The sequence below is a fragment of the Rhinoderma darwinii genome, chromosome 5 (assembly GCF_050947455.1).
Source record: "Rhinoderma darwinii isolate aRhiDar2 chromosome 5, aRhiDar2.hap1, whole genome shotgun sequence".
NCBI classification, from domain to species: domain Eukaryota; kingdom Metazoa; phylum Chordata; class Amphibia; order Anura; family Rhinodermatidae; genus Rhinoderma; species Rhinoderma darwinii.
In genome coordinates this window covers 225,422,209-225,449,288 of record NC_134691.1, presented here as the reverse complement: position 1 = coordinate 225,449,288, position 27,080 = coordinate 225,422,209, and the positions used below count along the sequence as shown (strand labels likewise).

The 27,080-nt window shown below is 39.3% G+C and overlaps 1 protein-coding gene across 1 annotated transcript in view; it reads right to left on the bottom strand.

Moving 5' to 3' along the window:
• Nucleotides 1-27,080, bottom strand: part of ITGA9 (integrin subunit alpha 9) — a 492,766-nt gene that overhangs the window by 352,277 nt on the left and 113,409 nt on the right. The window contains exons 6-10 of the mRNA XM_075826987.1: nt 17,941-18,070; nt 14,165-14,250; nt 6,818-6,886; nt 3,713-3,850; nt 1,105-1,210 (exon numbers count right to left, since the gene is read on the bottom strand). Coding sequence (XP_075683102.1) covers nt 1,105-1,210; nt 3,713-3,850; nt 6,818-6,886; nt 14,165-14,250; nt 17,941-18,070 — 529 coding nt within the window. The remainder of the gene's footprint in view (nt 1-1,104; nt 1,211-3,712; nt 3,851-6,817; nt 6,887-14,164; nt 14,251-17,940; nt 18,071-27,080) is intronic.

Sequence of the window (27,080 nt, the reverse complement as noted above, 5' to 3'; positions counted from 1 at the left end):
ATAATGGCCAGAAATATGTACACACATATGACAGCTTAATCTAAAAAGTCACCTAAATGGACACTTTAACTTTTGCCTTATTTTAGGTTGACATTTTGCGGACTTTGGAACCTATTACTACTTTTTCAGAGAGTTATAGTCCCAAGTTACAATATTTTGAAGTTACAATGGTCATACCGAAACAGAAAAATATAGTAACTTAAAGAGGCTCTGTCACCAGATTTTGCAACCCCTATCTGCTATTGCAGCAGATAGGCGCTGCAATGTAGATTACAGTAACGTTTTTATTTTTAAAAAACGAGCATTTTTGGCCAAGTTATGACCATTTTCGTATTTATGCAAATGAGGCTTGCAAAAGTACAACTGGGCGTGTTGAAAAGTGAAAGTACAACTGGGCGTGTATTATGTGCGTACATCGGGGCGTGTTTACTACTTTTACTAGCTGGGCGTTGTGTATAGAAGTATCATCCACTTCTCTTCACAACGCCCAGCTTCTGGCAGTGCAGACACAGCCGTGTTCTCCAGAGATCACGCTGTGTCGTCACTCACAGGTCCTGCATCGTGTCAGACGAGCGGGGACACATCGGCACCAGAGGCTACAGATGATTCTGCAGCAGCATCGGCGTTTGCAGGTAAGTCGATGTAGCTACTTACCTGCAAATGCTGATGCTGCTGCAGAATCAACAGTAGCCTCTGGTGCCGACACGATGCAGGACCTGTGAGTGACGTCACAGATCTGCACTGCCAGAAGCTGGGCGTTCTGAAGAGAAGTGGATGATACTTCTCATCAGAAAGCCCAGCTAGTAAAAGTAGTAAACACGCCCCGATGTACGCACATAATACACGCCCAGTTGTACTTTTACTTTTCAACACGCCCAGTTGTACTTTTGCAAGCCTCATTTGCATAAATACGAAAATGGTCATAACTTGGCCAAAAATGCTCGTTTTTTAAAAATAAAAACGTTACTGTAATCTACATTGCAGCGCCTATCTGCTGCAATAGCAGATAGGGGTTGCAAAATCTGGTGACAGAGCCTCTTTAAGGGACCACTGTTTATGGTCTATGACAAAAAAAAACTTACAATTGCATTTCAGATTACTCACCTGGATACCCATCGTCATCAATATCTCCAAGGTTAGCCATGCTTTCCCCAAAGTGTGCGTTGTATGCATTGTCTCCATTCAATGAAATTGGTTCATCCATTACACCCTAGCAATCAGGAAACAGAAGCGGGATCATTACAACAGAAAATTAGTGATGCATTTAAAAGAATCTTATCCCAATGGACAATAGCTTTTTTTTCCCCAGACAGGAAGCACCTGTGGAGGAATGAGCTAGTATGTTTTCTTTTATAAACCATGAAAAGATATAAACAATAACCTACTACAGTAGTATAACATGTTAACAGTAAAACTACTGTTGCAGTGACTGTACAATAGAAATTCTAAGTTGCACAAATTGGCTGGGCCCAAGCTTTACAGAGATTTTGCTGCCATGTAATGTAACTTTCACACAATTTGGGTAGTGCAACTTTCCCCACTTTATTTATATAATTGGTAAATATTCCAAAACATTCATATCGTAGTCAGTTGGGTGACCGTGATGTAGCCTAGGGCTAGGGCTGGACGATATGGCCTAAAAATAAAATCGTAATTGTTTTCAAGCTTATGGCCGATTCTCGATTTCAATCTTGATTTTCTTGTTTTTTATGGAATATACCTCCTGCTCTGACATCCCCTAACTCAAATGCCCTGAACGCACTCAACTGTGCGCGCCAGGAGCAAAGGAAACCAATGCAGCCACATTAAATAAAATATTTGGTACTGCAACAGAATTGTGAGCAACACGAATGGCAAATCAATTCAATTAATGGCCCAGCACTACCTGAGCCTTAAATCTAAACTCTGATTAAAACCAGCGTTTCCCATTCATAACGGCTGATATGCCTTTTTACAGCGGTCATTAAGGAGTCATTCTACAGTGCCGCCTTTTTACAGTGCTGTAGAATAGGCCCTGCACAGGTCTCCTGTGCTGTCCTGGAGTGGGTGCGCAGACGTCTAGTGACATCTTAGCTCCCCCTAGAATGACCAGAGTGCTGGGAAGTGATGGCATATCACTAGGACACTAAGGACTAAGTTGTTATTTGAATTGGTAAAATGGAGCGTAGCTTTTATGGGGGACTGACTAACATTTTCCGACACATTCGGTTCAAAAAGAGTAGCAATGTAAAATGCCAGGTACAAAACCGCAGGTAAACGCAGGTAGTTCCTCAGGTAAAATCAACACCTAATAGTGCTTTTTTTTATGCGGTTCTAGGTGCGGTTTTTACATTTTGATGCGGAAATAGGTGCGGTCAAATTCCGTGCAGAAAAAAAACTCAACGTGTAGATGAGATTTCTTGACATCTCATTTACCTTGCTGGTAGTGTGTTATGGTTTGGATTTTCCGCACGAAAATTCGCACGTAATAGGCATCATGTGAATTTGGTCTTAGTGTTTTGAACCATATTCCCCAAACGGCACACAGCCATTTTAGAATGGCATACTGCCCGAACATTTCGAAGCCAGAAGTTGGATAGACATTGCTAATTTGTATCACACAGCCATTCTGAAAGATAATCCCAGCAAATATAGTAACAATTCAATTTCTTCAGTAAAAGAAACATGTCTGCAGTAATTGGAAAAGATATTGGAAGACACAGGGAATATGTTTGCGATTAAAGAGGAAATAAAATTCTGAAAAATGATATTTGTAAACTTCAGAGAGCTGAAACGATGTGAGGCTGTAACCAAATTTAGGTCAGAGACTAGAGAAACTTGATTAACATAATGGAATTACTGGAGAAGCAGTAAACTGAATATCTTCCATTTTCAGCTGGCAAAGCTGGACATCCATGATTTGTCTTTTCATGTTGTAAGAAACATTCATAAGAAGGAAAGACCAGCAATTATTGAAACACTGCCAAATGTAATGCTGGTTTACGAAGTCTGTAAATTCTAGGAAATGACTATACGTCTGCAAGTAAAACAGATTTATGTCTAAGGGAAATCAACAGAGAGGAGGTCATAGAGAAGTATATGCACTCCTCTAACAGAATCCTGAAGAAAAAAGGGCCACAGTGACATGCAATATTTATCAGGATACGTAACTAAATATTGCTTATTTCTATGGTCATATTATATGAACCCCCTACCCGCCCATACCACATAAATGAACGGGCTATGGACTGATTCCTGTGCCTGAAGCCTATTAATTTACATGCTGTGTTTGATGGCACTGCGTGTTACAGACAGATCCTGTACTGTGACAGGGAACTGAAATAATCGATGTCTCATCCCAAAAAATCCTTAACACAGCGCTCATATTGAGCGCTGTGTTCCCAAATGCTTCAGCATTCGGGTAGTTGATAGGGAACCCTGTGATGTCACTTGTGATGTCACAGGGATTCCCTGCGTAGAGAGGTTTGGAAAAACTAGAAGATGCAATCTGCATCTTCTCTGCACTCCTATGCATACAGATCACTGATATTGGCTTTTACCATTAGATCACTGTTATCAGTGCTCTGTATATAGGGACAGCAGGGAAAACATAGATAATGTGTTTCCTGCTAACTTGTGCCTCCGTAGTAAAAAAAAACAACTATTAATGAATTAATAAATTATTACGTTTTTTCCTATTAAAGTATAGAATTTTATCAAAAGACATACTTACATTTCCTCTGTTTATGTACACTGTAACTTGTCCTTCATCTCTAACCTCAGAGTACATGGGAGCCCCTACCAGGAGGTCTGATAGGCCGTCAGTGTTCAGATCAACTGCACATAAGGAGGAGCCAAAGTAAGAGCCCATCTGTAACCAAGTTGAGTCATAACAAAGCATTCAGTATTTCTGCCCATGTAAAGATTTGCTGCATTTAGTTTTGATAACAGAAAAGAGAAAACATGCTTATTTTTATGTCTTTGTATTTTACTTTTTAATTCTATTTTGGCTTAGTGGATAATACTTATCAAGCTTCTTTCTTCACATCTGCACTTAGGTGTATATATAGATTTATCAATGCCCGCACCATGGCAATCCATTTCTTGAGACGGTAGACAAATTGGTAGATAGCGCAAACTCACAGTGCGGGGCCGCTCAGTGCTGAAGTGCAAGGTGTGAAAAAATCGCCATTCTCTGTCGCATCACTCACTACAAAGTTCCACATTGCCTCTGGAGGTGACATCAGCACAAGAATGGTGCGTAGGGAGCTTCATGAAATGGGTTTCCAAGGTCAAGCAGAAGAACACAAGCCTAAAATCCCCATGTACAATGACAAGTGTTGGCTGGAGTAGTGTAATGCATGCCAACACTGGACTCTTGAGCAGTGGAAACATGTTCTCTGGAGTGATGAATCATGTTTCTCTATTTATTTATTCTTTAAAAAAAATTAAATGATGCAAAATCCCCTTTTAGAACTGCCATCTACGTATAGTCCTGAAAACTACATTTAGTTTTTCATAAATATTGGTACATTACTTGAGCACATAGATTGTTCCAAGCTAGTCTGTTCCAATTCTGTTAATAAGTGATGATCTCAGGGGCTACTGCTGAGGTTTACATTTTTTAGGACAACTATAGAACTCCTTTAACATTCCTGCATTAAGTAAACTGCCTATTGAAGCACTGCGAGAGAAGATCTTCAGTAATTACACAAGGACACTTCACTAATCTACTTAATGGTTTGATTTAGAATATTCGACAACTGCCCATAGTCATGTTAATGTCCGTCTGACAGTGATCAATGAGCACAACTACATATTAGTGACATTGATCTTGTAATATAAATCAAGAACCTAACAGTCTCTAGGTTAAGAGTCACAGACTGTATAAAAAGGATAACGGTTCAGGAGGTAGTTTACTTAAATGACATAATTAATATTGGTTGTACTTTGGTATTAAATGTCTTGTGATCCACACAGAAATCTATAAACTAGGAAGAGAAAGTCTGAAATACAAAGTGAACCCATCTGCTTAGATGAAAAAAGAAAGCGTACGACTGATTTATATTGTTTGCCTTTATCCACACTTAGCAACAGTATATCATTAATGTGTTCTATAGAAAGGAAAAATATATACTGTAGTATCAGGTTCAATGTTGTACTATAAAATATTCTTCAGACATATATTAATTCAGGGAGGAATTGCTGGATTGCCATTTAATGGGAGAATTTTGGGTGACCATATTTAATATATTGTGCGATGTGGCTTAGATGTAAAGGGGCTTGGCCTATTCTTAGTTAGGACATCAATATTGGATGAGTGGAGGGTCAACACTTGTACCTCTAATAAAAAGCTGTTTGAATGGGCCACGGAGCTAGTATGGTTACATTTGTAGCGGCTGTACAATTCTATTGTACATTTTGCTGGCTTCTATTTAGCTCTGCCTCTGTCAGGGCTTAAAAGAAGCACAGAAATGCCTTCATTAGGCCCCCAGGCTGCCATGTCAAACATCGGGGGCAATGGGATGATGGAGAGGCCCCCACTCTTTCCTAACGGCTTAGATGCAGAGTTCGCTATTGGCCGGGGCATCTGAGTGGTTAAATGGCTGGCATTGGTGTTATCCCCAATCCAGGCCGTTAAAGTGAAGCGTCAGCTGTACTATACAGCCAACAACTGCTGAGTATTAAACGGGCAAAGCCCATAAGCCCGCTCCATACTCCGCCTTCTTGGCCAAGACATGCAATTACGTCAAATGTCGGAGAGGGGTTAAAGAGAAGTTCTACACTTTTAGGCCCAGTTCACAGATGTCAGATTTGACAGAATTCAGCACTGAAATCCACATGAATTTTCGCGATGATTTTTGCTTGTGGCAGCGAAAAATATTTAGCGAGAGTAAGTAGCAAGCAGTAGCACATTTCCACACAGGGACTTAAAGAGGCTCTGTCACCAGATTTTGCAACCCCTATCTGCTATTGCAGCAGATAGGCACTGCAATGTAGATTACAGTAACGTTTTTATTTTTAAAAAACGAGCATTTTTGGCCAAGTTATGACCATATTCGTATTTATGCAAATGAGGCTTGCAAAAGTACAACTGGGCGTGTTGAAAAGTAAAAGTACAACTGGGCGTGTATTATGTGCGTACATCGGGGCGTTTTTACTACTTTTACTAGCTGGGCGTTGTGTATAGAAGTGTCATCCACTTCTCTTCACAACGCCCAGCTTCTGGCAGTGCAGACACTGCGTGTTCTCGAGAGATCACGCTGTGACGTCACTCACAGGTCCTGCATCGTGTCAGACGAGCGAGGACACATCGACACCAGAGGCTACAGATGATTCTGCAGCAGCATCGGCGTTTGCAGGTAAGTCTATGTAGCTACTTACCTGCAAACGCTGATGCTGCTGCAGAATCAACTGTAGCCTCTGGTGCCGACACGATGCAGGACCTGTGAGTGACGTCACAGATCTGCACTGCCAGAAGCTGGGTGTTCTGAAGAGAAGTGGATGATACTTCTCATCAGAACGCCCAGCTAGTAAAAGTAGTAAACACGCCCCGATGTACGCACATAATACACGCCCAGTTGTACTTTTACTTTTCAACACACCCACTTGGACTTTTGCAAGCCTCATTTGCATAAATACGAAAATGGTCATAACTTGGCCAAAAATGCTCGTTTTTTTAAAATAAAAACGTTACTGTAATCTACATTGCAGCGCCTATCTGCTGCAATAGCAGATAGGGGTTGCAAAATCTGGTGACAGAGCCTCTTTAAGCTAACATGCAATGTTATATATAAATAGATAAAATGCAAAAATTATCCAGATAAAAAAAACTCACCTTCTTGCCTAAAGCTTGAAAAATCCTAACAAGTGATCCAGATGCCTTGTCTGATCTGAAGATATATACCTGAAAAAGAAAATATAAGTTTTTGGTGTCGAACACACTCATACACACTTGTACCAAAACTATATAACATTTGGAAGTTTTTTGTTTTTCTTTCCCTTTTTCACAGTTGGTCAACATTTTTCTGTTTGTGGGCCTACCCATAAGGTACAGACATGTGCCTCATTTATAGAGTTATTGGGCATCTAAGGAGAGGTCAGACATGAAGTACATTCTATAAGAGTTTTTAGTAAAAATATAAACTGCTGCTTTTAAAATAAGACATTTTATTTATTATATGACTCTTATTTATTGCGAACTAAGCAAATGCTAGAAGGAAGTGTTCATTCATCCCCATCATACTGTACTTTCTGGAACTGTTATCTGAAAGTCGATTAAGCAGATAATAATATATTTCAGTCTGTGAAGAATGTAATTTATTGATCTTATTATACTATGTTAAGAAATATACTGTGAAGAAATCCACAGCACATCCGAAGCTAATCTGCACTGAAAATCCCATACTCTTAGGAATTTTGATACAAATTTTGTAGAGGCCACCTTTCCGCAGTGAATTTAAAAATCTGCAGCAAGCCCTAAAATTCTCAAAGATTTTTTTCCGCAGTGCGTGAATGGGGTTTTTGAAATCTCCATTCACTCGCATTGCCCTATAATTTGCTGCGGATCAGCCCCTTGTAAACATGACCTAAAAGGGTTAAAGTTCTGCTAATATTTTTTTCCTATTGTGGCTTGTTGTGGCCAGCTTAATCCAGCCCTTGGTTCTGCTTGCTCTTTATAACCTCCTAGCCTTCTATTCTCCTAAATCCACAACTAAGACAGTGGTAACCTATCCGCTTATATGACCAAAGGCAAAAGCTTTTTCAGAATAGATGCATTTACAAAAATCTCATCCATGGTGTAAGAAAAGGCCTACTGTTCTCAGTACTAGACAGTTGTCCGGCAGCGAGGCAGGGACTCCTAGCGTCGTACATAACTATGATGCTAGGAGCCCGGCTCCCTGCAATGTGTTCGGTCCGGTACTTGCGGCCGAAATACGTCCGTCAATTACGGACGTAATGACATTGTGTGAACATACCCTTAGGGTATGTTCACACGAGGGCGTCCGTTACGGCTGAAATTACGGGGATGTTTCAGCCTGAAAACATCCCTATAATTTCAGCCGTACCGGCATGTGCAGGCGCTTGAACGCCGTGTCCATTACGGCCGTAATTAGCGCTGCTTTTCATTGGAGTCAATGAATAACGGCTCCAATTACGGGCAAAGAAGTGACAGGTCACTTCTTTGACGCGGGCGTCTATTTACGCGCCGTCATTTGACAGCGGCGCGTAAATATACGCCTCGTGTGAACAGACAAACGTCTGCCCATTGCTTTCAATGGGCAGATGTTTGTCAGCGCTATTGAGGCGCTATTTTCAGACGTAATTCGGGGCAAAAACGCCCGAATTACGTCCGTAAATAGGCCGTGTGAACATACCCTTAGATTGTTTGGGAAGTTTTCGGGGCTAAAAATATATTGGTCAAAGTCCATCTTGCCTTAGGACCTTCTAAATATTTAGGATTTATAATTTCCAGGAATTTGAGGGAAGTCAAAGTCTTGAACATACAGCCATTATAAGCTTCCCTTACAATTTATGGCTAGGATAACTTTAGTTCAGTTGGTCGTACTTCCACAGGTCCTATATGTCAAAAGCAATTCTTTGATTTGGCTAAAATATTCTATTTTTAGAACATTACAAGCAATAATAAATTAGTTTAACCCGTTAGTGACCGCCAATACGCCTTTTCACGGCGGCCACTAATGGGCTTTATTCTGATGAATAAGCCTTTTTACGGCGCTGCATCAGAATAAATAAACAGACCAGGGAGCCGTTAAATCTCCCTGCTCTCAGCTACCAGATGTAGTTGAGGGCTGGGGGCGTCCCTGCTCGAATAGGTTGAGATCTATATAAGTATCGATCTCACCTGTTTAACCCAATAGCGAGCGCCGCATTTGAGTGGTTTTGGACAGAGGGAGGGAGCTCCCTCTCATCCCACTGACACCCAATGAAAAACCCACTTTTTCCCCTTACAAACTGCTTTACTATTAAAAAAACAAAATAAAGCTATTACATTATTTAACGCGCACGGTGAACGCCATAAAAACTCAAATAAAAAACAATGGAACAATTGCTGTTTTCTGTGAATCATGACTTTGAAAAAAGTTGTCACGCAAAAAAAAGCCCTCATACAACTGCATCGGTGGAACAATAAAAAAGTTATGGCTCTTCAAATATGGAGACACAAAAACAATTAATTTTGAAAAAAAAAGTTTTTTTACTGTGTAAAAGTAGTAAAACATACAAAATCTATACAAATTTGGTATCGTTGCAATCGTAACAACCCGCTGAATAAAGTTATTGTGTTATTTATACCACACGGTAAACGGCGTAGATTTAAGTCGCAAAAAAGGGTGGCGAAACTTCAGGTTTTTTTCTATTCCCCCACAAAAAAAGTTAATAAAAGTTAATCAATAAATAATATGTACCCCAAAATGGTGCTATTAGAAAATACAACTTGTCCCGCAAAAAACAAGACCTTATACGGCTATGTCGATGCGAAAATAAAAAGTTATAGCTCTTGGAATGCGACGATTGAAAAACGTGAAAAATGGCTTAATCATTTAGGTTTAAAATAGGCCAGTTATTAAGGGGTTATATGGCAGAACAAGCGGGCTAGGTCGAATACAAGCATATTTATAATATTTAACAGATCACATAGGGGTAGGTTTACCCTATTTTAGGATATATTTTTTGACTGCTCAATTACAGTAACTAACAAAATACATTTCATGATTTACTAATTGATATGGATTATAACTTTAATATGTTTAAATTAATTGAATCAGGACAGGTAATCCATGTAGATGTCTGCCAATGTGTGAACTATTACATAGCTAGATGATCAGGGCCGTACTAGGTGTAACGTGCCCCTGAATAACAGCTACTATCTGTGGAAATTATTATTAGAATCAATTTGGGGGTTTTGAGGGGGAACTATTCTAGAGGAAGAACGATTTATATTTGGTTAAAGATCTGTTAAGTAATGGAAACCTTAAACCATTTCAAATGTTACGGGATTCATTTGGTCTGTCTGACCATGATTTGTTTAGATATATATAAAGCATGCAGCCATTCAATAGTAGATAAAATGAAACTCAAAGTGGTAAATTCTGAATTATTGGATATTTTAATGTATGTTAATGTTAGAAAAGGGGCAATTTCCAAACTATATAAAATCTTGATGGGGTATATTATGAAAACTGTTCCTCGAAAGTGGGAAGGAGCTAGGAGACATTTCAGAAACCCAATGGGCTTCTTTTGCTTAACCCAGGATTTTTACATTCCATAGACTATACTTAACACTTAAAAGATTGGTCAAAATGTGGGTCAGGGAAGACTCAATTTGTCCAAAATGCCTTTGAGATAATTCTTATTTAATTATTCTCCTATGGCGATGTCCAACATTACATAGGGTTGGGGAAAGTATTTTGGCTGTACTAAATGATACTTTTAATATTTTTTTGACTTTGGAACTGATGGTATGTATTATGAGTTATATAGATGAAAGAGAGGTGCCTCTTAAAGGGGTTGTCCACTACTGAAAAACTGATGACCTATTCACCGACACCCGGACAACGCACCGTTAAGTAGCTCCGGCTGCCTCCGGGCACAGGATGTTATGGCTCATTATGCGATGTACGGAGCTGGAAGCAGTTGGCTCCGTACATAGCATAGTGGCCGTGTTGGCGAACTGCAGCTCTGCTCCTATTCAATTGAATAGGAGCAGAGCTGCTGTACTGCAGTTTGGCCGCTATTCAGTAGCCGGAGCCAACTGCTTCCGGTATGTACGTCCGGGGCTCGGAGGCAACCAGAGCAGATTAATGGTGCAGGGTCAAGGTGTCAAACCCCCAATAATCATGTACTGATCCGGTGGATAGGTCACCAGTAGTGCACAACCGCTTTAAGTCTCGCCTAGCAATCCAGAAGGCACTATACACTGTCCGAAAAGTTATTGCGTGATATTGGTTGGCTGATAGAGGTTCCACGATAGATGATTGGAAGGCATTAATAGTCACGATTCTGATGTAAGAAAAAAATGTACTACATTCAGTTGGGTAAACTGCCATGGTTTCACATTGATGATGTAAATAGACAATTGTTTGGCATATAGGATAAATACATAGTTACATACGTTGAAAAAATAGACACAGGTCCATCAAGTTCAACCTTTCCCAATAAATTACCTATCATTCATTGCTTGATTAATTGTAACCCTCAATGCCATTCGTAAATAAATAGGCATCTAGCCTTTTTTTGAATGCTGACATAATATCTGCCATCACTAGCTCTTGGGGTAGGGCATTCCATAGCTTGACCACTCTAACTGTAAAGAACCCTTTTCTATATTGATGTCTGAAATGTCTTTCTTCCGCGCGCAATGAGTGCCCCCTTCTCCTTTGTAGAGTCCTTGGAAGGAACAAATCTTGTGCTAGTTCTCTGTATTGACCACGCATATACTTACATATTAATAAGATCAACTCTAAGACGCCTTTTTTCCAAGCTGAACAAGCCCAACATTACTTTACATTTATCAACATTAAATTTTATCTGCCATGTTCTTGCCCATGCTGCCAGCTTATCTAGGTCTTTCTGTAATATTTTAAAGTTAAGCTGAGTTTTAAATATCCTATAAAGTTTTGTATCATCAGCAAAAACTGACACCTTGCTATCAATCCCATCCACAAGATCATGAATAAAGAGATTAAAAAGAATTGGGCCTAACACTGATCCTTGTAGTCATCATAAAGGTCTGGACTGGATGGAGAAGAAAAGAGAATAAGAACAAGAATCTGAGATGTCACCGGTGAGTCACTTAATGTAAATATGTATTCTGCCTCTAATCAGTACTGTTGTCACTGTATGATCTGCAGCGAGATGATGGTGGTATGATTATGATATGATTTTTTTTTTGTTGTGAAACAGCATCTCCCAGCATATCCTTACCATTGTTCGGGCTATGCTGGGAGCTGTAGTTTTACGCTGTACAAACCTATACAGCAGGGGTTGCACTAAATTGAGTAGTATTTGTTCTGGTGCTGTATATATGTACTGAGATTTGTTCTGGTGTTGTATATATGTACTGAGCCTGTTTCTGGTACTGTATATATGTACCTATCTTGGTTCTGGTGCTGTGTATATGTATTGAGCTTGGTGCTGCTGCTGTACATATGTACTGAGCTTTGTTCTGCTGCTGTATATATGTACTGAGCCTGGTTCTGGGGCTGTATTTATGTACTGAGCTCGGTTCTGGGGCTGTATTTATCTCATGAGCTTTGTTCTGGTTCTGTATATATGTAATGAACTTGGTTCTGGTACTGTATATATGTAATGAGCTTTGTTCTGGTGTTGTATATATGTATTGAGCTTGGTTCTGGTGTTGTATGCATGTACTGAGCTTGGTTATGGAGCTCTGTATGTCAGAGCTTTGTTCTGGTGCTGTATATATGTACTGAGATTGGTTCTGGAGCTGTATATATGTATTCAGTTTGGTTCTGGAGCCATATATGTCACAGCTTGGTTCTGATGCTGTAATTATATAGGGTATATTTATAATAACAAAATTGCAGGGCAGATGGAATTGTTTTCAATTCATTGTGTATTTAATGGGAACCTGTCTGGTAGTTTTAACCGCCAACATGCAGTAACACATGACTTGACAATATTTCCAAATGTATGTTTTTTTGAGATGCAGCAAAATCTATAAAATCAACTTTTAAAACGGCGAACACTATATGCTAATTACTCATTAAGGGGTCATGGGACGGTTCCGCTATCCTGAATAGTCACATAGTTCTGCCTCCAAACCCACCTTTCCATGTTTGATTGACATCCCCCTGGCTGATACAACTTTCTCGGATGCGCCATTGCCTTGTACTACTTGGGCACGTACTGTGCAGCGAGGTGTACTCTGCCCGGCTTCATCCATGCACCACACATGCCAGGGGAGTACAAGGCAACAGCGCATTCGCAAGAGTTTCAGGAGGCTGGTAGTGATATAGAACAGCCAAAGATGTCAATCAAAATCTGGGGGGCGCATTTTCAATTTTCACCTCAGGCAGCAGAAAAGCTAGAATCGGCCCTGTGTGTAATGATTGCATAGATATTTTGCAATAGGAATATTCAAATATATACAGTATATAATCACTTTCTGATGTGTAATTTAGGCAATGGTACGTAGAAGTGAACTCCCTGAGTCTTGATTGGATTAACTCTAGCTTAATTTGGGACTCTGCTGAAGTGGAATTCCCATATCGCAGTCCTCAGAGTGGGCAAAATTAATGAAAAAACTGTGTAAAAACTAAAACTAGACAGGCCTGGAAACCAACGGATGAGATGAAATCAGGAACCAGAAACTTAACAAAAAGTTATGATACAGCTTAGATGATAAATTGAACGGCAGAATAAAAATTAGCAGATAACCAAAACACCCAGGTAGGGAAGTAAAGTACAGTTAGGGTTTTAACATAGGTCCTAATGACCTAACCAAGATGAGCAAAAGCGTAACTGTGCTATGGCAAGGGAACACGTCAGGTCAGAAGGTAGGAAGAGCAGAAATGAGAGAAGATCATGCTGCCCTGCCGATGCGACACTCCCCAGTGGAGGAAAAGAGTACTGTGCTCTACAGAGTAAGGAACAGGTGCCACATTGCTGGAATGAGAAGAGGTGAGTGACAGTCGTCTTATTTCTATGTTAAACTCAAGCTTTTTCTGTTTTTGCAGAATGCTGTACTCAACATCTCTGACTGTGCTTGACTTGCACTACGTCACGACCATTCATACTTGTAACAAGGGGCTACCCTTCTATTTCTAAGCATTTTCAATAAATAAAAACTGCTATTTTCCATATTCTCTGTATATCTACCCTACAGTTACTTACTAGTAATATATTAAATACGTTTTAAAAAAAACACAACTGGATTTGAGACATAATTTTATGAAAGTACAAAGTCCTTTTATATAAGTTCAATAAAATGTGATTATAACTAAACTGAAAACGTAATCAATTGAATTCATTTTTTCACTTCTGCAGAAAATTCTGAAGTTTAGTTTCGCCTCACCTCCAAAACCAGTATGCTATTTATAACTCAGCAGCTATCGAGGAAACTGAAGTTCATCGCTTTTGTGGAAGTGATGCAAGCAGTTGTGTGTGTCACATGCATTTTGCATAGTGACGGAAGCCTCACCTTTCCGATGCCACTATCTCGGGGCGCTCCAGCTACTATGTCCGAGGTAGTGGGCTGTGAAAAGTGACCAGCAGTGACCGCATATCCTGCAGTAAGGAAAACGGGAAACACTAGATTATAAAGAGAAACTGTCTGAAACAATGAGCTGTTTCACTTCTACACCCTACTTTCAACATCAGACTAAGAGCACATTGAATATTAACTTTGGAAAATAAATTATTAGTTAAATGGTTAAAACAGAGTAATTTACCATCATTATTATTATAATAGCTATTATATGAAATACAGAAGTATTAATGAATCAAAAGCAATGATTAACTGTTTAACTACAAAAGTTATTAGCTGTCAAGTCCTTCTGCACTTTTAGAAGCTTATATTAGATGTTGTTATTCCAGAATGTCTTCTGTTCATGAATTTTCTGACCTGTAGTCATCTGTATATATCTGTTTTGGTACAGGTGACTATCCTTCTACAAGTCTTGCAAGCTTAAAGAGGATCTGTCTCTAGTTTAGTAATGCCCAGTCTCCTAGCTAATCTAATAGGCACTGTCACACTGATAATACTAGTGAAACTTGTGTCCCAAAACGTTTCTTATTTTAAGTTTTTTCTAAATATGCAAATTAGCCCATACTTGACAAATGGGCGTCAACACCAGTGATTCTCCTGAGGTGGCGCTGTCCTAACAGCATGAAGATGCTTCACACAGTGTGAGGATGGACTCTGGCTGATGGGAAGGAGGATCACTTAAAACAGCAATATCTCGGGCTGTGGACCACCTAGAACAGCGCTTCTGGTGGCATATGAAAGATGAGAGTAATCTTTCATATGACACCATGATCGCACTATCTGTGACACAACCGGAGATATCACCAGTTGAAAACACAGTCGGGGATGGAAGCTGTATACTATATGATCACGCTGTGTTGCTGGGCAGGGAAGGGGGAGAAGCTGTATGAGGATTGGACAGCATCATCGAGAAAACATTACACCGCCCAGAGTGAAAAGAAAGAGTAACCTCCTATTTGGCAAGTATAGCCAAATTAGCATATTTAGAAAAATGTTCATAACTTTGCAAATAATAAATGTTTTTCAAAACAAACCACACTGTAATTATCAGCATCATAATTAGATTAGTTAGAAGATGGGGAATTAATAAAGTTGTGACAGATCCTCTTTAAATGTCTTTTCGAATAAATTAGGCATCTTCAAGATATCTACAAAATGAGATGTATTCATTAGGTGGAAGAATAGGCTTCATGTGTTCATGATCCACTGCTTTCTCCATAATTGTAAAATACAATAGGATGGATAAATTTTGGTTTTCTTCCTTAAGTTAAATCATATATTATCAATCCCACACTTAGCCTTTGGTTTAACTGTACTCAGGGTTCGGTCCACAATTTCACTCTGTTCATTAACTTTCATAATAAAATCACTTTATGGCTTCTTCAGTCTTAGTTATGAGTGCACTGTCATCGGTGGTTGTCGATTTTTCTTTCACCACAGGATTAATATTTGGTGGCAGGATGCAGTCTAAAGGATGGTTTACACGGGCAGAATTCTGCCCATAACGGGCGCCGAAATATTATATAACAAGTTGATCGGCGCTCGTTAACAGGCCCTTATACAAGGGCCAATGCTATCTTTGATCTTGTGTATGTTGTGAAAAAAACACAGATTTTTCCATATTTATTACCATTGTCAATATATTTCTGAATGTTGTAAAAAAACAGTGAGTATATGTAGACTAAAACTAATAATAAAGGAACTTAATAGTTGTCTGAGATCACAGACTTCACCAATGTGACCTCTCATGTATCTATAACATATCAGGAGATCGGGGCAGGATCTCCCCTTTAAAAAGAGTGTGGGTGAGGGTAGGAAATGCTGTCCAATAACACAGAGGATTTGCTTCAGTGAGGTTGTGGACCTATATATCTCTCATTTTGTTGCGCATTGAGACATTTCAATATACAGCATCGCAGTACTCAGTAGCACTATTCTAATCTTCAATATCGAAATGCTAAAATTAGAAATTAGAAGTTTATTATGTGATTATGATAATGAACAAAAATGTCATTCTGAAATTGAATGTCTCTAAAAAAACAGCATAAGGCCTCATTTACACGAGCGTATTATACGCGCGTGCGACGCGCGTGCTTTTCACGCGTGTCGTACGCACCTATAATAGTCTATGGGGCTGTTTAGACGATGCGTGAATTTTGCGCTGCGTGAGTGCGTTGCGTAAAACTCACGACATGTTCTATATTCTTGCGTTTTTCACGCAACACGCACCCATTGACTTCAATGGGTGCGTGAAAACAACGCATGCCACACTGACGGTCCTGCGTTGCATGCGCGAAAATCACGCAAGAGCTGTCAAAAGGATGAATGTAAACAGAAAAGCACCACGTGCTTTTCTGGTTACAAACATCCAAACGGAGTGTCAAATTAGAGATGAGCGCACCGAACTTCACCGGGTTCGGCCGAACTCGTTTTAACCGAACCCGGCAAAAAATGTTCGGGTACGCGACGTCAGGAGACAGTCACTGCCCACGGTGCTCAAAGACTTAAACTGTTTCAGCACCATGGACAGTGACTTTCGATCACAATATACATATACGTGTAAAAAAAAACAGAAGTTCTGACTTACCGATAAGTCCCGGCTCCTTCCTCCAGTCCGACCTCCCGGGATGACAATTCAGGCCAAGTGACAGCTGCAGCCAATCACAGGCCAAGCACAGGCTGCAGCCAATCACAGGCTGCAGCGGTCTCATGGCCTGCCGCGTCATCCTGGGAGGTGGGGCCGGATGACAAGAGAGGGACGCGTCACCAAGGCAACGGCCGGGAGACCGGACTGGAGGAAACAGGCAGTTCATGGTAAGTGTGAACGTCTTTTTTTATTCACAGGTTGGTGTATATTGTGATCGGCATTCACTGTCGAGGGTGCTGAAAGAGTTACTGCCGATCAGTTAGCTCTTTCAGCAACTTGGACAGTGACGGGCGTCGACTACCTCATCTCTATGATGGCGGCTGCGCGAAAATCACGCAGCCGCGCATCATACACGGATGACACACGGAGCTGTCAATTGCCTTTTGCGCACGCAAAACGCAGCGTTTTTTTGCGCGCGCAAAACGCACACGCTCGTGTAAATCAGGCCTAAACTAGTAACTTTCTGGAGCAGGGTGGACTATTGATGTAAGTTGAAATGTCATTCAATCCCCTTTCAGAAAACGCTTCGAAAATTTAGGGAGCTTTGAATGTGTTATAGCACTTTCAGATGACAAAATTCCACGATATGAGACTATGTGGCCACAATTGCGGGACTCTACCTTCTAGCATGGGATCTTTGATGGAAGATGTTTTCATCTGACATGGGGATTCTTTGGCTGCTCTCCTCTTTTTTCTTTTATGCACCTAATACCGTTTCTTTGGTTGTAACAAATTTTTTGACCCAATGTCAGATTCTGCTGTTTATTATTTTCCCCCTCCCTCCTCCCTTTTTCTCCTTTTTGCTTTATGGTCTACCCCCCCCCCATTTTCTGATGTTATTATGATTAGGTACTGTGTTGCCCTATATGCATATACTCCTTGATTTTCTTTGGTGTCTCTTGCACTCTTCCTCTGTTCAGGGTGTAAGGGGGAAAAATTTTTTATTTAAATATTAATAATTCTGTATATTGCCTTGCTTCTCTTCTAGAGATACCCAGAAAAGACCCCAGTACTGTTCATGAGGGGTTGACAGATCCACTTTAAGCGAGAAGGATACACTTGCCTAAATATGTGTAACCTTTGGCAATGACGGCTTCACTATTCAGTTTGAAATATGTGTTGTCAGTAAGATTCAATACTTTAACTGTGCCTGTCCAGTAATATGATCCTGGTGCTCCCATAACAACCAGCTCCTAAAAAAAGAAAGAAAAAAATGAGAGTGTAAATATACTTCAGTATTTATGGCAACAAAACGTGACAATGTAGAATAATGTCTTTATTTTTAGGTGGTGGAGTCAAGACCTTCTCTCTGACAGAGACCTACAATTTGACTGCTTCTCAAAATTCAACTTCTCAAAGCAATTTACTCAATTATTATGATTCATTCTGTTATCTACCTATATTAACCCCTTCAGGACTGGCCTATTTCGGGTCTTTAAGACGAAGCATCTTTTCCACTTTTTCATAGTCGCATTCCGAGTGCCATACATTTTTTAGTTTTCCCATCAATGTAACTGTATCAAGACTTTTTTCTAACGGGAAAAGTCATATTTTAAAATAGAACCAGTTTGGTTACATATCGATTACTGATTAACTTTTAGCAGATATTTTTTGGGGGAGACGATGGAAAAAAAACGAAATTCCACCATTGTTTTTCTTTTTTTTTATGCTGTTCAATGTGCGTTTAAAATAACATGCTAACTTTATTATTTGCTCCCAGAATTTCTTTAATGAGCAGCCCCAGTATGCAGCGGGGAAACACAACACGGCCACAGATACCCTTTTTCCGCAATACTTGCAAAACAGTAGTAAATTTATAATTGTACTTAAACTGTAATACGCCATTTTTATCAAGAGGTACTTGGCCTCAAAAATATTAAAAACTTGATCTGGTTCTTTCCGTCTATATAGAATCTCCTTTGTTTGCAATAAGTAGATGAATAGCAGGGACTATCACTGTTCTGTCATAACATGTATTAGAATTTCATCTGCAGGTACAATCTAAGGAAAATGCAGAGTTACTGATCGATTTAAAAAGCAAGGTCGCCCCTGACATGTTTCGCCAAGGTTTGGCGTATTCTGGGGTAAACGGGGCTATGAGCATCTTGATTCTGCATATTCCTTAGATTGTAACCTGCAGACACAAAATTCACATATGTGAGGGTGCATCCAGACGTGGTGGATTTCACAGCGGATCTTCAGCCTATCCATTGCAGGGCAAATCCGCTGCTTCTCCCTAACAGATGTGAAAATCTGCAGCATGCTTTGCTTTCCATGCATATTTTTTAAATTGCTGCAGAATCCACACTACAAATCTGCAACAAATAATCCTTATCTGAACATGCCCTTATAGCTTAATTGCAATTATAAATTTACTAATCTTTTGTTAGTACTGTATCTTGCGCTCATGTTGACAAATATAAACAGATCAGAAACAGAGTCTAATGCCAAATAATATGTAGAAATAACAAATCTTTATTAAATACATATAAAAACATACATGTTAAAAAGGTAAATGAGGGGAGAGACTCTACATAGTACACACAGATAAGAACCAGATCCAGGTATATGATATATATTCATCTAGAGACCCTGTATTAGGGACATATAGCTAGGATAAATGGGCTATCAAAATGTAACATAGGTGGTTGAGTACAGGCTGAAATGTTAAGAACGGATAACAAGAGTAAGTTCCTTCTATAGCCAAAAACCCAAACAATTGGTGCTCATGTTGACAAAGTGTGTTTCATTTTACTTTATTATTTGGGTCATTTCGATCGCAGCAATACCATGTAGGAGTACTTATGCTAAATAAAACACTTTTTATGGAAACAATGGTTTTAATTTTACAATTTTTAATTACATTTTTAAAAAGTTTTCTTTTTTTTCAGTCCCATTATTGCCTTTTAGTGTAAAGTAGATTTTCCATCCGAATTTGCGAACTAAATATCTGCAAAGTATTGCAGTAGCAGCAAGGTGGGTAAAATTTCAAAAATCGCATCCATGTGCTGCTGAAAATTTTTGTTCAGAAATCGGCCTGTGGTATGGATTTTTTAATGTGTTAATTTATGCTGTGGAATTGTTTCATATTTGATGTGGACTTTCCCTATTGAGCTCAATGGGGAAATGCAATTTCTCAACAAATAGAAAGTTTTGCAATTTTTGCTGCAGAAAAGATGTGAATTCGCAACAAAAATCGCAAGTATGCCTTACTTTAAAATAAAAATACGTCCATACTCACCACTCCTAGCGTTCCCATAGTGATGCCTCACTACTCCTCCATCTGGTCTCAGTGATACCGGCCTCCGGGGATGACATTTCATCCAATTTGACCGCTTAAGTCAATCAGAAGTTGGAACCGCCACATGGGAAAAAACCTTATCCTAGGAGGAAGGCAGCACAGACACAAGCCCTGAATGGAGAGACGCATCACTATGGGAGAGCAGGGGGAGGCAAGTATTTCATTTTATTTTCTCTCCTCATCTGATGTCAGCAGTGGCAAATCCGTCTGTAAGTCCACACCAAATTAAACACAATTTGGTGCAGCATTTTCGTCCGGAAATTCCTTGACGCTATCTGGGTTGGATTTGCTGCAGAGATATTCTCAGCAAATCCTACCCATGTTCAGAGGGTCTAAAACTGACAGGCAATCTATTACACGGCCTATAGGCCTACATAGACAAGGCAAGCCTGGCAAGTATCAGCATCATGCAATCGCGTTGCACAGTTTCCAATGGGGAAACAGAGAGAGCCTCCTCCCTCTGTTAAACTCTTTAGATGCCACGGTCGCTATTTCCGGAATACAGCGGGATGTCGGCTGTATAGTACAGCTTCTGTGCCCGCGCCATGACTGCGACGTAACTGTATGTCAAGGTGTGTGAAGTTCGTCTTCATCACACCCTACAGGTACATATTGGTACACGAAACGGCTCAAAATAATCTCTGTACTGTTGCAAAACCACGTCACTCATGCTATGATGTGTAATATCTTAGACATAATTGTACGTATATCATATACTATACACTGTAGACATGCACCATACACATGGATTGGGATATTTCATATAATGTGGGAAGGTACTGTTCTGACTTTTTATTTGGGCTTATAAAGGGGTTAAAAAAAAGATAATGAAGCTAAAGTTATTAATTTCCTACTTTTTGACTGTTACTGGTGATAATGGTGCTCAGGCAGGATGCAGGGTTAATTTGTAAACACAAGTGATGGGCTGTAATGTGATCTATAACATTAACCCCTTCCCGCACCTTGGCGTAACTGTACGTCCAGATGAGCAGTAACTTCGCGCACCTGGGCGTACAGTTACGTCCGCGCTTTAACAGTTAACCGCCGCGCGGCGCTACACCGCAGCGGCGGTTAACTGTGCAGGGTGTCAGCCCTGCTCTCCCCGTTGCCGATCAGCGGCCTGTCGCCGCTGAAATCGTCAATTAACCCCTTCGATGCGGTGGTCGATTGCGATCACCACATCGAAGAGGTTTACAGCGGATCGGCAGCCCCCCACATGTATTTGCGGGGGCTGGCGATCCTTATCATTGCAACCAGAGGCCAGACAATGACCTCCGGGTTGCCATGTACGGAAGCCTCGGAGGATCAGCCTCCGGCCGTTCCTCCTCTGCTTCCTGTCAGTGTGACAGTTACGTCACAATGACAGTTAGAACACATTACACTACGTGTGTAGTGTAATGTGTTCCAGCAGCGATCAGAGCTGCCACTCTAAGTGTCCCCTAGTGGGACAAGTGAAAAAAGTTAAAAAAAGATAATAAAAATGTTTTGAAAAAGTGTAAAAATCAAAGTTAGAAAGTGACATAAACAAAGAATGCTTTTTTTCCTATAATAAGACTTTTATTATAGGAAAAAAATTAACACGTTAAAAAAAGTACACATATTTGGTATTGCCGCGTTCGTAACGACCCCAACTATAAAACTGTAATATTATTTTTCCTGCACGGTGAACACCGCGAAAAAAATAAACGAAAAACAGTGCCCGAATCACAATTTTTTGGTTACCAACCCTCCCATAATATACAATAAAAAGTGATCAAAAAGTCGCAAGTACGCCAAAATGGTACCAATACAAACTACATCCCGTCCCGCAAAAAACAAGCCCTTACACCGCTTTTTTGACTGAAAAATAAAAACGTTATGGCTCTCAGAATATGGTGACACAAAAATGTATTTATTTTATAAATAAGTGATTTTATTGCACAAACGCTGCAAAACATAAAAAAATTATATACATATGATATCGCCGTAATCGTACCGACCCGCAGTATAATGGTCATTTATAGCCCAGGGTGAACGCCATAAAAAAACAAATAAAAAACATTGTCAGAATTGATGTTTTTTTGTCACCTTGCTTGCCAAAAAATGGAATAAAACGTGATCAAAAAAATTTCTGGTACCCCAAAATGGTACCAATGAAAACTACAGATTGTCCCGCAAAGAATAAACCCTCACACGGCTCCGGTGGAGAAAAAATAAAACAGTTCTGGCTCTCAGAATATGGCGATGCAAAATGTGCAGAGTGTCCAAAAGCAGATAAGATCGGGCGCCATTTATCCGTGCGATACCGGCCACATATCTGCGGATTATTATTTATTTACTGCATTATTATACCCTCTTATTATACCCTGATGTACCCCGCACAGATAACATGTACCCTGATGTACCCCGCACAGCTTACATATGCCCTCACATTATAAACTGAAACACCAGTAAAACCCCAAACAGAACAACTACCAAGCAAACTCTGCGCCCCAAAAGCCAAATGGCGTCCCTCCCTTCTGAGCCCTGCAGCGTGCCTAAACACCAATTTACGTCCATAGATATGGCATCGCCATACCCGGGAGAACCCGGTTAATATTTTGAGGTATTTGTCTTCAGTGGCACAAACTGGGCATAACATATAGTGCACTAAAATGGCATATGAGTGGAAAATTGTAATTTTCACTCCGCACCATGCGCTGCGCATTAACCCCTTCGCGCACCACAACATAGCATGTCGTAGTGTGGGGGGTGATGTATGGAGCGTCTCACGTAAAAAATAAAGAATTTAGAACGGCAAAATCGCTGTTTTTTTGGTCATCTTGGCTCTACCTAAAAATTTAATAAAAAGTGCTCAAAAAGTTGTATGTACCAAAAAGTGGCACCAATAAAAACGACCGCTCGTCCCTCAATAAATAAGCCCTCATACCGCTCTATTGACTGAAAAATAAAAAAGTTGTGGCTCTTGGAACGCGGGGAGGAAAAAACTAAGAAGGAAAAGAAAAAAATGGATCACTCCAGAAAGGGTTAATTACTTTCTAATGAAAAACCATTTTTGACCACACGTGGGGTATTGCCGTACTCGGGAGAAATTGCTTTACAAATGTTGGGCGGCTTTTTCCCCCTTTATCCTTTGTGAAATTGAAAAAAATGCAACATTTTAGTGGAAGAAATGTCGATATTCATTTTCACTGCCTAATTCTAATAAATCCTGCAAAAGACTTGTGGGGTCTAAATGCCCACTATATCCCTAGATAGATTCTTTAAGTGGTGTAATTTCCACTTTTGGGGGGTTTCCCCTGTTTTGGCCTCTCAGGGGCTTTGCAAATGCGACATGGCACCCAAAAACCATTTCAGCTAAATTTGAGCTCCAAAAGCCAAATAGCGCTCCTTCCCTTCTAAGCCTTTCTGTGGGTCCAAACAGTAGTTTATTACTACATATGGCATATTTCCGTAATCGGGAGAAATTGTTTCACAAATGTTGGGGTGCTTTTTCTCCTTTATTCCTTGTAAAAATTAAAAATGGCTACCTTTTTTCAGAAAAAAAGTCGATTTTTACCTTTACAGAATAATTCCAATGAATTCAGCAAAACAACCGTGGGGTCAAAATGCTAACTTTACCCCTAGAAAAATTCCTTGAGGGGTGTAGTTTCCAAAATGGGGTCACTTTTCGGGGGTTTCCACTATTTTGTTCCCTCCAGTGCATTTCAAACGCGACATGGCACTGAAAACTATACCATCAAAATCAGAATTTCAAAATCCAAATGGTGCTCCTTTCCTTCTGAGTCCTGCTGTGGGTCCAAACAGCGGTTTATTACCACATATGGGGTATTGCTATAATCAGGAGAAATTGCTTTACATATGTTGGGGTGTTTTTTCTCTTTTATACCTTGAAAAAATTAAAAATTTCTACGTTTTTTCAGAAAAAAAGTAGATTTTCATCTTCACAAACTAATTCAAATAAATTTAGCAAAAAAACTGTGGGTTCAAAATGCTAACTATACCCCTAGATAAATTCCCTGAGGGGTGTTGTTTCCAAAATGAGGTCACTTTTGGGGGTCTTTATTGTTTTGGCCCCACAAGACCTCTTCAAACCTGACATGGTACCTAAAATATATGCTAAAAAAAGGGAGGCCCCAAAATCCACTAGGTGCTCCTTTGCTTCTGAGGCCTGTGTTTCAGTCCATGACCGCACTAGGGCCACATGTGGGATATTTCTAAAAACTGCAGAATCTGGGCAATAAATAATAGGTTACATTTCTTGGGAAAAACCTTCTGTGGTATAGAAAAAAATGTATTACAAATGAATTTTGTATAAAAAAAATGAAATTTGTAACTTTCACCTCTACTTTGCTTTAATTCCTGTGAAACGCCTAAAGGGTTAATACACTTTCTGAATGCTGTTTTGAATACTTTGAGGGGTGCAGTTTTCAAAATGGGGTGGTTTATGAGGACTTTCTAATATATAAGACTCTCAAAGCCACTTCAGAACTGAACTGGTCCCTGTAAAAATAGGCTTTTGAAATTTTCTTGAAAATATGAGAAATCGCTGCTAAAGTTCTAAGCCTTGTAACGTCCTAGAAAAATAAAAGAATGTTCAAAAAACAATGCCAAACTAAAGTAGACATATGGAAAATGTTAACTAGTAACTATTTTGTGTGGTATTACTATCGGTTTTACAAGCAGATACATTTAAATTTAGAAAAATGCTAATTTTTGCAATTTTTCGCTAAATTTTGGTGTTTTTCACAATTAAATACTGAATCTATCGGGCAAATTTTGCCAGTAACATAAAGTCCAATGTGTCACGAGAAAACAATCTCAGAATCGCTTGGATAGGTAAAAGCATTCCGGAGTTATTACCACATAAAGTGACACATGTCAGATTTTAAAAATCGGCTTCGTCCTGAAGGCCAAAACAGGCTCAGTCCTGAAGGGGTTAAACTAACCAAACCATATGTAAAATTCTGATAATGGCAAAGAGTAAAGTGAGTAGAAAAAACAGTTGTTCTGTGTTCATTTAGTGGTTAAAAAATATTTAAAAAATTTATTTTTTAAAAAGCATTTAGAATGTAATTTAAATTATATAATTTCAAAACATCCAGTCTGGGTATTTGATTTTCCTCCCACACTCCAAAAACATGCTGATTGGTAATTGGCTTCCTATGAATTTGGCGCCAGTGTGTATGTAGGAGGCAGGGACATTAGTTACTGAGCGAGTACAACCTGTATATAGCGTAAACGTATTTGAGAATAAACATGTATGATATGATAACATAATATACTCAGTGCAGAGTCTACACTCTTGGTCCGTCCCCAGATTTTCTAATTTTTTAAAGACCGTTAATATTGCTGCTTCATAAGCAACAGGAAATAAATACACATATGTAAGCAACAATCAGTTTGTGTTAAAATTATATTGTTATTGTGATATATAAGTTTGGGATCGCCTCTCAAATGACACACATCCTCAAGTAATAGGCCTACATCTGTACCCTAAAAACCACAGTGGCTTTTAGATCTACTTTATTTTAGGGAAATGTTTCGACAAGTATGTGTTTAGTTTGGAGGCACTGGCAGCAAGGAACAGAATATGACAGACATAATTACAGAAAATACATGATCTATAAAAAGTGTTGTCATTCCTGCATTCTTCTCTTTATTGCTTTATTTTGAATCTGATGATATCTTTATGGCATTTCATGGTCACCTTTCCTGTAGGACATCTGTTTTGGATCTGAAATGATCTATTCAGAAATGTCAAACAGATATTTGACAATACCAACTCAATAAAGGCCAAAGCTAATTATTCTATTAGCAGAGGAAATAAAACAGTTTTCATGGAAACTATTCGATGATGATGTGAGTTCTTTAATGTTTTTAAAGGAAGATAAAAATGTACTGGGGCACATTTAATAGCACTGGCATCGTGTAATTCTACTGCAGCATGCGGCACATTCTCCAACAAAGGGCACACCTGAACATCGCTAGGTGGTAAGCGGCGTCCATTACTTGCAACACACATGTAAGTAATGTTTGTGTCGCAAAACGTTGGGGTAATCACATTGATACAGTTCGTAAATTGTCTTTAACCGTTTATAAGCAAATCCTAAGAAAATCAAGGAGGGGCTTGTCAACTTCATAAATTATTAACAAAAAAAATTATATAGAATTAAAAACAAAGCTCTTATAGCTGATGTATCCTGTTTTTCAAGGGTTTCTTTGAAAACAGATAAGTAAACATTGTTACAAAATAATAGGTCGCCGAGCACCATGAGCTCTGATCTTCGGGGCTATAAATAGAGAGAATGTTTATTTTTATATACTCGTCAACAAGACGTATGTACATAGAATCCTAAGTAGATATTTTTTGCCTATAGCCTTTCTGCTGTCCTTTCTCAAGATCATCAATCATGGAAACAGAGAACCCCCTTAAGCCCTTCAGGACTGAGCCACTTTTTTTATTTTTCATTTTCGTTTTTCACTCCCCGCCTTCCAAGAGCCATTATTTTTTTATTTTTCCATCAATAGATGGTGTGAAGGCTTATTTTTTCGCGGGATGAGTTGTAGTTTATATTGGTAGCATTTAAAGTACCTTGTAATGTACTGGGAAACTGAAAAAGAAACATTTTTGCGGGCTAAAATTGGAAAAAACTGTGATTCCTCCATCCTCCATAGTTGTTTCACCGTGCAGTAAAAATGACAACGTAACTTTATTCTGCGGCTCAATTCGATTACGGTGATACCAAATTTATATTGTTTTTTTTTATATTTTACTACTTTAAAAAAAAACAAAAAAAACTTTTATAGTTAAAATAATTGTTTTGTTTCACCACATTCTCAGAGCCATCACCTTTATATTTTTCCGTGGATGTGAGGTGTGAGGGCTTATTTTTTGTGGGACGAGCTGTAGTTTTTATTGG